At 39.6% G+C, this 15389-nt stretch overlaps 1 protein-coding gene across 2 annotated transcripts in view; it reads left to right on the top strand.

Moving 5' to 3' along the window:
- lama2 (laminin, alpha 2) overlaps positions 1-15389 on the top strand; it is a 222502-nt gene that overhangs the window by 132297 nt on the left and 74816 nt on the right. For both annotated transcript variants that reach the window (XM_074615044.1, XM_074615046.1), the window contains exons 27-32: positions 3296-3439; positions 9516-9692; positions 9919-10104; positions 10348-10466; positions 10809-10926; positions 13005-13157. In XM_074615044.1, the coding sequence (XP_074471145.1) occupies positions 3296-3439; positions 9516-9692; positions 9919-10104; positions 10348-10466; positions 10809-10926; positions 13005-13157 (897 nt within the window). The remainder of the gene's footprint in view (positions 1-3295; positions 3440-9515; positions 9693-9918; positions 10105-10347; positions 10467-10808; positions 10927-13004; positions 13158-15389) is intronic.

The following is a 15389-nucleotide window of genomic DNA, read 5'->3' as shown; positions in this document are numbered from 1 at the left end:
ACTGCAGAAGAGTTAGCCAGACCAACAGAGGTTTCCCGTGTCTTGGGAAGTAACGGGGCTCCGCAGAGAGAAACGTTACCGTCTCGTTACCGACCGGGTGCCGGTGTCTCCCTGTTCACTCCGGCTGCGGGCTGAGGGAGACGAGTTTCTCGCTGCAGAGCCCCGCTGCTGAAGCCTGCGCTGAGGCAGGAGAAGCAAACACAGCATCAGCATTGATTCATGGAGAGACCTTCGTCTGGTCAGCTAACATTACTGCCAAGCAGCTGAAATATAGAGTGATATTGTGGTTTTAGCTGACGTGTGTCGCCTCACTGTTTTGAACGATGCTCGTTCATGTCCATTTAGAGCGAGCACAAGCACGAGCCCGACGCTGACTTTCGTTGATTTCACGGCCACAGGTGTCGCGGTTAAGAAGCATTTATGAAAGTTACAAATAGTCCCTTTAAAGGGGCTGTTTGTAACTTCTTACACGTATAAATCAATCAGGGTCGGCGTCCCATCCGTGATTCATGGAGAGACCTTCGTCTGGTCAGCTAACATTACTGCCAAGCAGCTGAAATATAGAGTGATATTGTGGTTTTAGCTGACGTGTGTCGCCTCACTGTTTTGACGGATGCTCGCTCACATTCAGGTAGCGCGTGCACACGGGCGAGCGCAAACAACAGGACGCTGACTTTCGTTGACTTAACGGCCACAGGTGTCGCTGTTACAACCAATTTCTGATTCTTACAAACAGTCCCTTTAAAGCTGTAGTGGGTAGAAATGGAGCAAATATGATTAAAAAAAGTTGTTTTTATAAAACGGTCAGTATATCCTGACAGTAGTACATGAGATAGGTAATCTGAAAAAAATCATGTTCCTCGAGCAACTTTTACTTTTCAGAAAGTCACCTTAAAGTCCGAATGAATGTGTGAGAAACTGTGAAAAACCTGCTATTTGAAGGATTATATTTTAAATGTCAATGTAGATTTAAAACCGACTGCACGTGTTTTTCTCTATCTGTATATATTGAGAGTCTCAGCATGTGTGTGTGTATTCTGTAGTATATGTGTGTTAGTGTGTGATTATTTCAGTAAATGTCACAGAACTGAGTAAGACGGCCATCTCTGCGTGACGTCCTCACTTTGCTGCACAAATAGATGGATGCACATATTCATATATATATGCACATAGGGTTTTTTCCTCTACAGTATGTTGTCTAGAAATAAGAAAATGTGTGTGTGTGGATGTCATCTCCTCTCTTCCACCTTGTCCTTGACAGTAATGATGCGCACGCACACACACACACACACACACACACACACACACACACACACACACACACACACACACACACACACTACAGTATGAATCCCTATTAAATTTGTAAACTAAACAAAATAGAAAATTGCTGAAAAAAATACCATCACTGGGTGTATTGACACACACACACACACTCACTCACCTACTGTATGTACACACACACTGTATTACACATATATTTCACACCTCTCATCCTCACTGTGACAAGTTGATCATATATCTCACACGCACGCCTCTCATCAATACTGTAGCCTGCTGTCACAGCTCTCTCTCACACACACACACATGCACATATTCAATATGTGGCACACCTAGACTGGAGACACATTTCATCTTGGCTGTCACTTCCTTATCCCACATAGACAGCGACAAATGCCGAAACTAAATTTTGTGCACACATGCACATCGATGTACACACCTGATTCATGGCCTGTAACGAGGCGTCAGATCACATGGTGTCATCTTCACTCTGAACAGGTAGGAGGTTGACTTCCTGTCACTCAAAACAGTCATTTGATGTGTCATCAGTTGTTTCTGCTGCTGCATGCTGGTTACCTGCCTCTCTGTCTGTATGTATCTCTGTATCTATGGAAGTATTTGACATACCTGCTTTTCCTTATGGCTTTAGTTGCATCACATATATCTAAAATTAAAGAGGCAAAATTCAAAGTCCCAGTGAAACGGAAGTTAGAGCGTCTTTAGATTTAGATTTTGATAGGACGACTAAGAAAGTGGGCGGGCTTGTAGTGCGATACGGAGCTACAGAGGACTGTCACACACACCTACCTTGTCGCTAAAAGTTGCAGCTTAGCATAGCTAATGTAATCTCGTAAATCATATTTTGTTTTACAGGAAGAAAAGATTGAATTTTGATATAAAAATATGAAGAAATGTATTTTTGTGTTTTGCATATATTGTTAAGTAGGTGCACAATATGACCGGGGGTGTGTTCTTTAAGGGCTAAAAAGGCATTTTTCATTTAAACTTGACTTTAAGATGCCGAAATCTAAATGTGGCCCCAATGTTTTACGTCTTCTTAACTTGCAGATATTGTATATAATGTAATAACTTATGTTGAAATGTTTGACAGAACAATTCTGATAATTCAGTAATTGTTTAAGGCATTTATCATTAAAAAAATCCTTAAGATTCACAATTTTTAGCCACTCAAATGTGAAGATTTTCCGCTCTTTTATGGGATCATATATTGAATAACTTTGTTTTTTTGAACTGTTGTCGTGAGACATTATAATCTAAACAAAAAAAAGATTAATTGAAAAAGATATTTGATGACTAAATTGATAAACATTAGTTGCCAGTAATAACATAATGACCTCCTTTTGATGTAACACATGCTAATAATGAAGAGTACTAAAGGTTCCTTCACATTGTTCTTCTCACTAACCTGCAGGACTTTTGGACAGAACTCAACATTAATTGGATGATGTTTTGTTGACAGCACTGTGAGCCTTTTCTTAGCAGAGAGAGAGAAAGGTTTAATATACAGACCTGTCCACAATCCCACTTAAGAGCAGTCAGCTCTCAGCTTATTTACCTATTAAATGTAAACATTTCAGTGCAGTGAGATGCTTATTTCTATCCCAACGCAACTAACGGAGAATACATTTTCTGTGTAGCGTAGGATGGATGTATTTTAACAGCTAAAATATGTGACACAGTCAAATTTAAAGTAGTAACCAATTATTATAATATCTGCTTTCTGACCTCAAGCAGTAAAATAAAGGATTAGATGCTTTCTAAAGTTGCATTATGTTTCCCATGTCATTGTATTTTCAGATTGATTTTAGTTCGCAGCCTCAAGTTCTACAAAGTTCTACATATTGATCATCAGCTGAGTGGATTTAGCTGCTTTCAAAGTTGTCACATGACTTCCTTTCTCCACTAAACACCGTCCACTAAATCAATTTTGTTATTAAAACAATGTTAAAATGTTCTTCAACTATATGCGCTTGCCTGTGTTTTTTCATTTTAGGCGAATGTGGAAGGAGACAACTGTGACCGCTGTAAGCCAGACACGTTTGGGTTGTCGGTACGAAACCCGCAGGGATGCAGCAACTGTTACTGTTACGGACTGACACGCACCTGCTCAGAGGCACAAGGACTCATCAGGATGTGGGTGAGTGGACATGTCTTAATTGTTTTACTTCTCTCTTGTCGCTGTTATTGTTTAACAGAAGTAGGTAAAAGTATTTGGCAAAAAAGGATCAAGTGAGCCTACAGTAAGCAACACCCATGTTTTTTAAAAATGTTTAAAGACAGAAATGGCCTTATTGGTCTCAAATAAACATATTCCATTAAACATGTTAATTAACTAAAGTGATGGATGAAATACTGCTCCATCTTGTCCAAAACGCTGGTGATAATATATAACAATGAAGCCCCTTTCCCAGTGGACAAAAACCCACTAACACACACTAACATTTGGCTTTTGCCTTCAGTGGGAAATGTTACAATCGGCATTCATTTTCTGGGACAAATGACTCTGCAGTAGTCACAGGTATTTATTGGCAGTGATGGAAACACGACAGCTGGGTGGATACACTCATTTTCGCCCCTTTTCTGGTGCGATGCTTTGAGATGTGCATTAAAGTGAATATATAATAAATAAAATCAACAGGAATTCGGACAATTATTATACTTTTAACTTAATTAACGTACAGTGAATATGCTCTCCTCAAAGCCACCAGATTCCAGTCAGACAACATTGAAACACACTTCATTCAAACACGACAGTTTGGTTGAAATAAGCCCTTAATTGATGACGTTAGATGTGAACAGAAACAGCCGTTCTATGTGCTCCTCAAAGCCACCAAACTCTATTTACAGAAACACACATTTTAGCTCGCTGATCGAAGTAAAACATACAAATAGAACTCATCAAAACAGTCTTAGTTAGTCTTTCTACTGTTCCAACAATCACCAACTCTGGTCTGAGAGTTTGAAAGAGAGACTGAATAAGTAACAGATACAAAAAAGCGAACTAACTAACCCCTTCCGGTGCCAGACGGCGGGTTTGTGACATTGAACGTGACATACCAGGAAAACCCCCCAGAAAAGGCTACTAGTCTAGTGGCAATGGAAAAGGAGCCTATCGCTTTAAAAAACCTGCATATACGCACTTATTTTGGTGGAAAAATGGTACAAGTTTAAAGAGTAGTTTGTGGTCTGGATCTCTGTTGTCTCTAATGTGTTATCCCTGGATCTAACCAGTGGTTGCCTGTAAGCTGTACTCGCTGTACACACTGTCTGTGCCAGCCTCCATGCTGAGACAACACATTCGACAGCTGGCTGCCTACAACTGACTCTGCATTATGCCAAAGCTGTGAGCTTCATGTTCTTCATTAATCATTATCTATGGATAATTAGAGGCTTGTTCAAATACTTAAAGTTAATCTCATTTTTACTTGATTTCTGCCCAGTAGAAAATCAATGATGTTAGTTTTTTGCAGCCTACCTGGCGGCTGTCAACAGGAAGCCAGGTTACACATATAAAGAAGATGAGATGGTGATGTTTACAGAGATGAGATAGGTGTGCTGCAATCAGGAATATCTGTCTGTTGCATCACAGTTCAATGCAATCGTCAAGGCAATCCATCCAATAGTTGTTGCCACATCGTTTGTGAACCATGAATGTATAAAAGCATGTGCCAGTCCATGTTATAGAGATATTTCTCTGGATACTGTCTGTGAAAACTTGCTGGTGGTGCTTGAGGAAATGTCAGTTGACCATCAAAGTCAGTAGACTTCATCCGCCATGTATCGGCTGTCTTCTACACATCAAAATACAATAGAATAGCATGAAGGACACCCGCTGTGACTCAAAAAACAGAGGTACGTAGGTGCAGCAGACACCGTCAGTCAGTCAGCCAGCAAGTTAGCAATCGATTGTTGAGTGGCAGCCCGTTTTTTAATAAAAGGCCCTTCATCTCAGAAACGGTTGCCATCGGCGATAAACTGCCGTTTCCGTGGTAACCGTAGAGTTTTCTGATGGAGTGCGGCGAGAGGCTTCATTTGAACGACAAACATTCACTTCATTTATTGTTGACAGAGAGAGAGAGAGCTGGACAGAGAGAGAAAGACAGAAAAAATAGAGAGTTTATTGGAAAGAGGGAGATTTTCTCTGAACCAGTGAATCGTGAGATTACACTGAGTGGAGTGGGACACACACACACACACACACACACCCACACACACTCACCCTATCTAGACACCATACACATACACTATACAAACACATCACACATGCCTTCACGTACACAAACACACAAAAACTCACACTACAGGGGATTACATGGAGGTTAGGGGAGAGGTACACACACACACATTCTGCCACACACACAGACTTTTTAGTGATGTTTATCTCTGATGGGAGAACTGAGTGTGTGATTGGATGACTATTTACTGGTTGTTAAATACTGCAGTAAAGATCTGCACTAATATAATGAAGTAAAAATCTTTAAAGAACTTAGATAAGATGGCAGCACTGATAAATAGAGAAAAAAAAGGAAAATACCGTCAAGAGGACTCTCCTCGTAAAGACGAGAGGTTTTGCCACCAGACAAATGGCAGCATTTTACAAATTACATTTTTAATTGGTAACTTCTCCAGTCATAAAGTGCTGAGCTGAGAAATGAAAGAAACTTTAAAAACAAGTAAAACGGCTACTAATATCTGCACATCAATAACTGTTAGCTGTAAAAATAAAAAGGTATATGTAAGGTATATCACTTTCTGAAACATATTAGACCCCACATATTCATCTATATGTGTGTGCAGGTGCAACATTTTTCTCAAGCATTTTGTTTCTTTCCATAAAGATCCTGTCATGTCTGAATGTTATAACAAACATTTACGTTACAGACACATATATGTAAATAATTAAAAAACATTACTTTGATAGATAGATGAAGAAAAATGTTATGTATTCTATGTCTGAACATTTTGCACATTGTTGAAATGGATCAGGAATCTCTTATTAGTTGAATTCGGTGTTATTACTGATGGCATGCTATACTGTACATACTGAATGTACACATACTGTGTGAGAGAATGAACTCATCATGTCTCTACACAGGTTGTGTCCCAAATGCCACACTAACATGCTATTTAGTACGCTAAAACAGTATGTGAGATTTGTTAGTATGTCATAAATCTTAGTATGAAACCAATAGAATTGTATACTATTTCTGGTGAAACATTACAGTATGCAACTCTGGACACTACAGAGGCATAAATATCCCACAATGCAATGCAATAGTGACGACAACGTTCATAACAGATGTTGGCGGGCAGCTCTGTAACATCAATAACACTCCAATTTAAGTGTAAGTATAATATTTCACTTTGCTGGGCGTAATGTATATTTTGAATTAATTCAGACTTTGATTCTCACAAACCATTGTTTGATCACATGAGATTGGCACAGGTTACTACGGTAACGCCTCTCCAACGTGCAAAGAGGCGCTCAGGAAGTGACGTGGTAATTACTGCTCATTGCGTCCAAAAAGATTATTATTATTCACAGAAAAGTATGTTGAACGATAGTACACATATCGAGTATGTCGTGCATAGTATGTGATTTCGGATGAAGCCGTACTTCTTCCTCTCTAGGTATATCTCATTCTTAATCAATATTCAGAACTAGTTATTTAGACATTAACTTGTGAGCAACTCTACAGATTTACAAACTACACATTGAAAAATTCCAGGATCACTTTTTTCCCTATTTTGGAGTGAAAATATCAATCATAACTTACTTCTGTTACTTATTAGATTTCATAGTTGTATCAAGCAAACTGCCAATGAGAAACCAGCTACAGTTTATAAATGTTTGGCATTCAATTAATTTTGAAATTAGCATTTTCCCATTCCATGTGTGACTGCCTCTCAATTATTGCCAGTGTGTCCAAACTATAGAAACTTCATAGATTTCTCTCAACCAAAAAGCACTCTTCCATATAGCCTCAGATATTATTCACACAATATCAACATATCAGCACGGATGGACTACGGCGACAGAGAGAGAGAGAGAGAGAGAGAGAGAGAGAGATCCAGGCTCCAGCGGATTAATCTATTTTAAAATCAGTCCACTCAACCACAACCCACAGTCAATAATAAACCCTCATATTATTCAAGTGATATTGAAATATCAACACATAAAGTGGGAATGAGAAAGAAAGAGCTAGATTTTCTCCAGACTGTCTCTCGCTCTTCTGGTATGTGAGTTATTTCTGACGACTTTATTAGTGACAACATCAGTTATATTCAGAATGGAAAGACATTTAAATTGGAAATTAAAGCTAAAGAGCAATTCTTAAAGGTATATTACGTAATATTTCCACATTAAAATGTCTAAAAATGACTACCTATGCTATATATATTTGAGTAGTGTACGTTCGTTATCCCAAATGTTTCCAACAATATTCAAACCCAGAGAAATGCTTGATTTTATTAATGGTAACCGTTTCATTTCGTCGCCTGTCAATGACCCCATATCCACGTTGCCCGTTCTAGTTCCTATTATTTTCAGGAAGGAAGCCTATTGTTTACAATATTTTTTTTTTTTTGGACACTCGTGATGGAGCACGATTATTCATCGCCGTTGGCTGCAGCCACCCCGCTAATGTGGACGGTAACGTTATAACGTTACAACAACTTTCAACACACTCATAAAGTTATTTTTAGTGTGATTGTTTTAACCAAGGTTCACAGCCCTGGACGGGAAATTCGCCACATAATGTTAGCTAACGTTACAGTAACAATAGCTGTGTGAGCAGTCAGATAATCTCATGGTAAATTAACAAATTAACGTGAGTAAACGTAACGTGGATTAAACTTTTATACATTACCTCATCCGTGAACATGATTTCTGCCTGAGTCACGTCAGATAGATTTTCATTGGCAATGGTGACGACGACGGCTACTTCACGACGTCATCAAACTACTCCTTTTGTTATTGTTTTGATTGAGAGCCCCCTAGTGGCAGAAATACATATTGTGCATTTAACTGAAAAAAAGCAACAAAAATTAGCTTGACCCTTTAATAAAAATGACTATCACCTTGAAAAAATACTGACTTGGTGATTTCCTTTGTTAACAACTACCACTATTATAAAATACTGAAAGAAGACCATCACCAAAACAAGTGTCTGGGGGTACAGGTACATACCGTACATACAATGCATAATCATACATTAAGCTGTTCAGGTGGTGTGACTTGACTGAAGCTGAGGGAGTGAAGGTGTTTGGTTATGTAAGACATACTGTGACTCCAGCAGCAGGATTGCAACTAAATGCCATCAGATTCAGCTGAAGAGTGAAGATCGTTGTCTATTAAATAACAGATCGTTATCCTCAGACTTCACCAGAATTCCTCTGCTTAATGAAATTCATTTGACTATCAAAAAAGAGGGTTACCACATAATGTTTGTTTTTTTGAAAAACATGCGGCCTGACAGTATTTGTTGCAGTCAAATATTTCTGTAAAAAGGTGCCTTCATCTGGCCAGTTTTTAGAGCTGCATAGATCCAACCTCATTAGTCAGGATATTTCACAATCCTCCGCGCCCACAGATGAAAAAAGGATGTCAAATTTTCTGTAACAAGATAGCAGTCTGAGACAAAAAAAAACACATTTGAAATCTGCCAAAGTCAAAGAACGGTGAGGGCGGAGTATTATATGAGTCAGCGTCATTAGGAGGTGAAGATTGTGTGACTGAAAGAGAAAAGACAGACAGTGATACTACACACACATGACTCAGAGGTCTGTGTTATGGTATGCAACCTAATTGATGTGGTTTAATTTCTGATTATTCTACACACCCATATATGCACATACAGTATCTTCAAGGGTGTACTATTATTTCTGAGTCAATTACTGAAGCCCAAACCCTGCAACGTTAGTTAAAAAAGTTTGTACTCACATTTTGTTTTACTGAGAACAGAAGATCCAGGATTATTACTGCAGCCATTTAACACCATTCACCAACACCACTCATCATACTACTTGTACAGCAACACCCAAGTCTTGGCTAACCACCCATATGCTCAGTGCATATATTATGTCCAGTTCAAATGTAAAGGCAGCATGGTATATACAGTATGAACAGCTTCCATGGACTGGTTCTTTTGGGTTAATCTACAAAGATCAACTCAGCATCACATTAATATGGTCATGACTTTTGTGTGTCCTAGTTGGCGCTGAAGCCCGAGCAGACGGTGCTCCCCCTGGTGGATAAGTCCAACACTGTGGAGACGAGGAGAGGAGTGAGCTTCCAGCACCCTGAGATCCTCGCTCACACAGAGCTGGTCAGCTCAACCCTCTCTGAACCCTACTACTGGAAACTACCCGAGCAGTTCAGAGGCTCCATGGTAGGAAAGCTCACTGGGTTTATTTCTTAATATATATGTTTTTAACATGTCTGCGATTACACTTTTAGACTGGGCAATACAGTTTTTAATTGTTTTCTACAGCAATTTGTAATCAAAGTCGTGATATAGATATGAAGTTTTTAGCTCAAATCAAGTGTAGCTTGTCAGAATGGTGAAAACTGTACTTCAGCACAGTCTTCAATCTCATCTCTCCATCTTTCTCCAGATCACAGCATATGGTGGGCAGCTGAAATACGCAGTGTTCTACGAGGCCAGAGAAGAAACCGGTCCCTCCTCCTATGAGCCTCAGGTCATCATTAAGGGCGGTCCTAACCACAACATCCTGATGACACGCCACAAACCGGGCATGCAGATTGGACAGCTCACCCGCCACGAGATCGACATGACGGAGGTAGAGGAAGGCTTAATGGAAGAAATATTTGAGTTATGCGTTTTAGAAACAACTTCTTCTATTAAATACCAACTACAAAAATAATACGGCTAAACAGAATATTGATGGTACTTATTTCTGGCGAGCTCTGTCGGTCAATACAAACAGGGTCTATTACATTGGTAATAGACTGCAGTGGTAAAATTGATTTGTCAGTGTGTTTAATGTGTGTGTGTGTGTGTGTGTGTGTGTGTGTGTGTGCAGCATGAGTGGAAGTACGCAGATGGCCGGTCCATGACTCGAGAGGACTTCATGGATATTTTGTTCTATGTGGACTACATCCTAATTAAGGCGTCGCACGGCAACTTGATGAGACACAGCCGGTAAAACACACGCACACACGCAGTGGCATGCACCTCCACACAGTTGGTTGAATATGAAATTTGATAGCTGAATAAAGGATAACCTGTGGGGGGAAAAAAAACAACTCTGTTTTCATTTATATCTCAAGGTTTAATGAATTTGCCTCTACTAAAGGCCGTTTCCACAGCAAAACATTATAACCTGCTGCAAATCATCATTATAGTTCTATCCAAATACATGTGTAGATCCTCTTTGACATGATGAAGGGCAAGCATCCCGACAAACCAGTGCTATTAGAAAAAGAAAAATCGTAATACATCGTTGTATTAATGGATTTGATTTGACTTCTCTCTCTCTCTCAGTATTTCAGAAATCAGTCTAACGGTGGCCGAGGAAGGCAGACCAACCAAAGAGAGCGAGAAAGCACATCAGATAGAAAGATGTGATTGTCCAATGGGATACTCCGGATTTTCCTGCGAGGTGAGCGTACAACTAAAGACATGCATGCAAACACGTGAAGACTTCATACCTGCAAAATGTTAACTTTTCTAAAAGGTGTTCCTGAGAACTCTGATATACTGTAGATATAACAGTTGTTGTTGTAGTCAGCAGGTATGCAGTTAAACAGCATTTTCAAATGACTGTATTTTCTGTAATTTCTCTGAATAATTTAACTTTGAAGAACTTTCAGTATTTTACAAGTGCAAATGTGACTGAGACAAGTCAATTCAAATCAATTTATTATTCCCTAGTGGGCAATTTATGCTGCAGCAAGCATAAAAACACATAAAAAACATACAATATAAAATAGAACATACAGCAGTTGCCATACAAGAAGCACGGGCTTTAAGTGTCCATCGAAACCACACAGGGGCTATAAACGATATAATGAACACTGCTTTTTATGACTACTGCTTTTTAAAGAGATGTTACCTTAAAAAATAGTTAAAATGCGTACTAAGTAGGATATTTTATAATTAGTGCTCTCTAGTGGACAAACAATGTAATGACAAAACTGTTTCGAAAAAAATACAAAACATATTTTTGGCATACACCAAAAAGTCTTTGAGAGCTAAAATAGCGTCATAATATAATCTTGAATCAACTTTTAATAAGTTTGTAGAAACTAGGAGACATAAGAAGAATTTTCACAATAAAGCCAGTGAATATCTATGTAAAAATGTATCACTACGTTTCTATAACTCACTTAACGGTATTTGTAATAATTTGTTTGATAAAATTAACTTCAATGCAACAAGAAAAAGCACACTATGTAAAAAGTAGAATAAATAAAATATCAAAGATAAAATATCTCTCTCTCTCTCTCTCTCTCTCTCTCTCTCTCTCTCTTTCTCTCTCTCTCTCGCTCAGCGCTCAGAGGAATGAATGAATGCTTTCTGTGCGCTGCCTTCAGCGTGTAAACACGGAGGTCACAGACGGGGCTTTCAATAGTATCTCACAAGTTTCCAATTTACATTTAGTTCAGAGTTTTAAGCCTCTTCGACGCCTTTCAGACCCTGTTTTTTTATTTTATTTTTTTTGCTTTGCTTAGCGAGGATTAAGCCTCACTGAGCGTCTCTTCCACTCAGTTGTGATTTTGTCAAAGCAATTGACTTTCAGCTGCGTCCAGCTCCTTCTCTTAAGCCACAGAAAGCGTATAGCGGTGACTCAATCTTTAGTTTAATGAGGATTTTGTGGAGGCAGCTTATGATACACACAGGCAACAGTTCTGGGCAATTCCGCTGGATGGCGGCGCCTGAGAGTCATTTAGGTATTATTGTGTTAATCTCAAAGGAACACATGAGTCGCCAGCAAACTTTTAACTATATTTTTCAACCTCTGTTTCACTTTGGCGTTTGCTACTTGGAGTGCAGAGGAGCAGACATCTATATCGCCAGTAAAAAAAAAAAAAAAGAAAAAAGCTGTGTACATAATTTAGAAGCTACAGATACTGTTGAAAAACTGCCAAATAGCAAGCGGTAGCTAAACTTGAAATGTTCAGGTCGTAGAGGTCTTGGCTGACAGATGGCCATTCTATTTGTAGCTGCCGTCGTTGTTAATAAAGTATATTTAAACGGGCGTTTAGCGCTAGCAGAGGGAACAGATGGCTCTTTAAATGGACTCCATTAATTATTACTGAACAGGAGAGAGAGGGAGAGAGAGTTACCTTGCATGTCTCTCTGTGTGTGTGTGTGTTTATGTGCATGTTTGTGTGTGTGTGTGAGGGTGTGTGTGTGCATGAGTGATCAAAAGTTACTGAGGGGAATAACTTGTAATTGTGTGTGTGTGTGTGTGTGTGTGTGTGTGTGTGTTTGATAGAGAGAGTGGTCAACAGTTGCCTTGAGAAATAACAATTAGGGATAATTAGGTGGGTCCATGTGTATAGTTGTCTAGTGTGTGTGTGTGTGTGCGTGTGTATTCAAATATCATGCATAGTGTTGGATTACTGTGGGAATACATGCTGTCAAATCTCGATCTTGTTTTTCTGTCTTTAAGCTTAAAAAATATCTTTAAAAAATAAATCTCTACCTTCATTATCTGTCTGTCTGTGTGTGCAGGAGTGTGCTGCAGGTTTCTACCGTCTTCGCGCCAGTTCCCCGGCATCTGCTCCCGCGTCCAGAGTGCCAACCGCTGCCGGCATGGGCAGCTGTGTTCAGTGCCAATGCAGCGGGCACTCTTCCACCTGTGACCCTGAGACATCCATATGCCAGGTACTGTAAGTCTGGGTGTGTCTATGTGTGTGTGTGTGCTCTGCCACTGGAGACCCTCATACAGCCATATGCCAGGTAGCTTCTGGACAGGAGAGTGAGGTGAGAGAGAGAATAAAGTGTATGTATGTGTGTGTGTTGGGAGGAATATCAGGTACTGTAATTAGCCCTGCAATAATTAACGACCCCGGGCTCATTCATATTTTGTGTAATTTCCTCTCGTCTGGTTCTGACCCAAAGCTACATCTTTACTTTTATAGAGAGAGAGGGGTGAAAAAGATCTTATCAGAAGATCTACAGTTAAAACACAAAGAAATGTGACCTTTACAGTTTAAAATGTATTCAACTGTTAGTTTCAGGTAAGCACAGTCACTAATCAGCACATTTCAGTTGTTACATGATTTTCTAACTTTTCAGAAACAAACTCCTGTAGTTTTCAGTCTAACATCTTAAAGGGATAGTTTGGCTATGGATAAGTACCTCATACAACCCCACTTCCAAACACCCAGTGTATTACCTACAGTAGATGACGTTCGGCAAGCCCCCAGCTTTGAGAAGCAGACAGGAGTTACCGCTTGAAAGCAAAGCAATGTACTGCTCAGAAGCAAAATGTATTTTAACCACCCAAAAGAAAGGCTCACCTAAAAAAATCTGGATTAAGAATATTTTCACCGCTTTACCTTGCCGTGATAGCCCTTTCTGACGGGGAAGTGAAGCGGTTTAACCATCTATGCTCTCGCCAAAGCCACCAGACTCCATTGAAAAAAACAGTTATTTTTACCTTGCAGAACACAGGGGTTTCTGGTCTAGCACTGCCTCGATCGGTTAGTTTGTTGGTGTTATTGTGTGACTTTGGTTAGTTTGGATTCACCAAAATCCCACAATAACTCCCGTGTTCTGTGAGGTAAAATTACTGTTTTTTTCAATGGAGTCTGGTGGCTTTGGCGAGAGCATAAACAACGGCTTCAGTTCCTCGTCGGAAACCTAAGACTGTATAGCTATCTGACGGCAAGGTAAACTGGTGAAAATATTCAAAATATAGCGTACACTTAAACTGATATTGATTTATTTAGTTGGACCTTTCTTTTAGGTGGCTAAAATACGTTTTGCTGCCGGCCCCGTCCACAGCAGTACAATTGTTTTGGTTCCATGCGGCAAACTGGGGACGTGCCGACTGTAGGTAATACATTGTAATAGTAGTAATACACTGACTATGGAGAAGTACCTCATACAACCCCACTTCAAAACATGCAAACTATCCCTTTAAATTTGTATTTACTTTTTTAGTGAAAGGAAATAAAATGCACGTCTTCTGTAAATCCAACCTGTGGCTTGTGAGATGAATGTGCACATGCCAGTTAGCCGTTAGTCACTTCCAGCCTTTTCACGATCTGGTCAGTTTTGTGTCGAGTCTCCGTCTGAAGACTTTGGCCTCTGGGAGCAGTTGGTCACATGCTGCCCACAGGTCATCGCTCAGATTTGATCTCTAAAAACCCTGACAGACTTAGAGAATCCACAGAGAAAACTGTTCATACTGCCAGAAAAATCCATCAACTGAGATTCATTTTAGACAGTTTATGAGGAGCCAGTTAATTATGTGGCTTGATGTGGTTAGAACACTACAGCGCTGAATGACCAGTAAGATAAAAAGGTAGAAACACAACTCTGATAGATGCTGGCAGCTGCGTTCTCATGGAGCCTTTTCAGAAAATTGATGCCTTCTTTTATGTTTAGTATTTTTCTGGAAGACTTCAAATATGTCAGGTAGTTCAAGTGGTGGCTCACCTTCTTTCATTTAATAATTACAGCACTATTACATTTTTCCTTTTTAGAAAGCAGAGTTGTATAATAATAATACCACCAACCGTCCAATGGAGCTCAATTATTCGCCAAAAGCTTGCTGGAGGTGGAGTGCTGGGTTTGGTGTTTGGTCCTGACAGTGTGTGACTCTCTGATTACTGACTGAAGAGCGTACAAACAGGACAGCTAAAAGGATCAGCAATTATGTGAAGTGTTTTCCCGTCATCTTCACTCTGATTTAATTTCATTTGGAGCTGTCACCACCTAAATGGAACATTTTATTCCACTAATAATATAAAAAGAGCTTCATGTAAACAGCTTGAATCTTATTCTTAAAGGGATGTCGTTCTGTTTGAAGGTATGGATTTAAACCGGGAGGGGGTGGAGGATGGCCCGCCGTCACTGGAGGAGCGATTTAACCTCTCGGTTAGTTGG

This window comes from Sebastes fasciatus, chromosome 18, assembly GCF_043250625.1.
Source record: "Sebastes fasciatus isolate fSebFas1 chromosome 18, fSebFas1.pri, whole genome shotgun sequence".
NCBI lineage: Eukaryota > Metazoa > Chordata > Actinopteri > Perciformes > Sebastidae > Sebastes > Sebastes fasciatus.
Note: the sequence above shows the minus strand (reverse complement) of the source record. Positions and strands in the feature narration are given on the sequence as shown.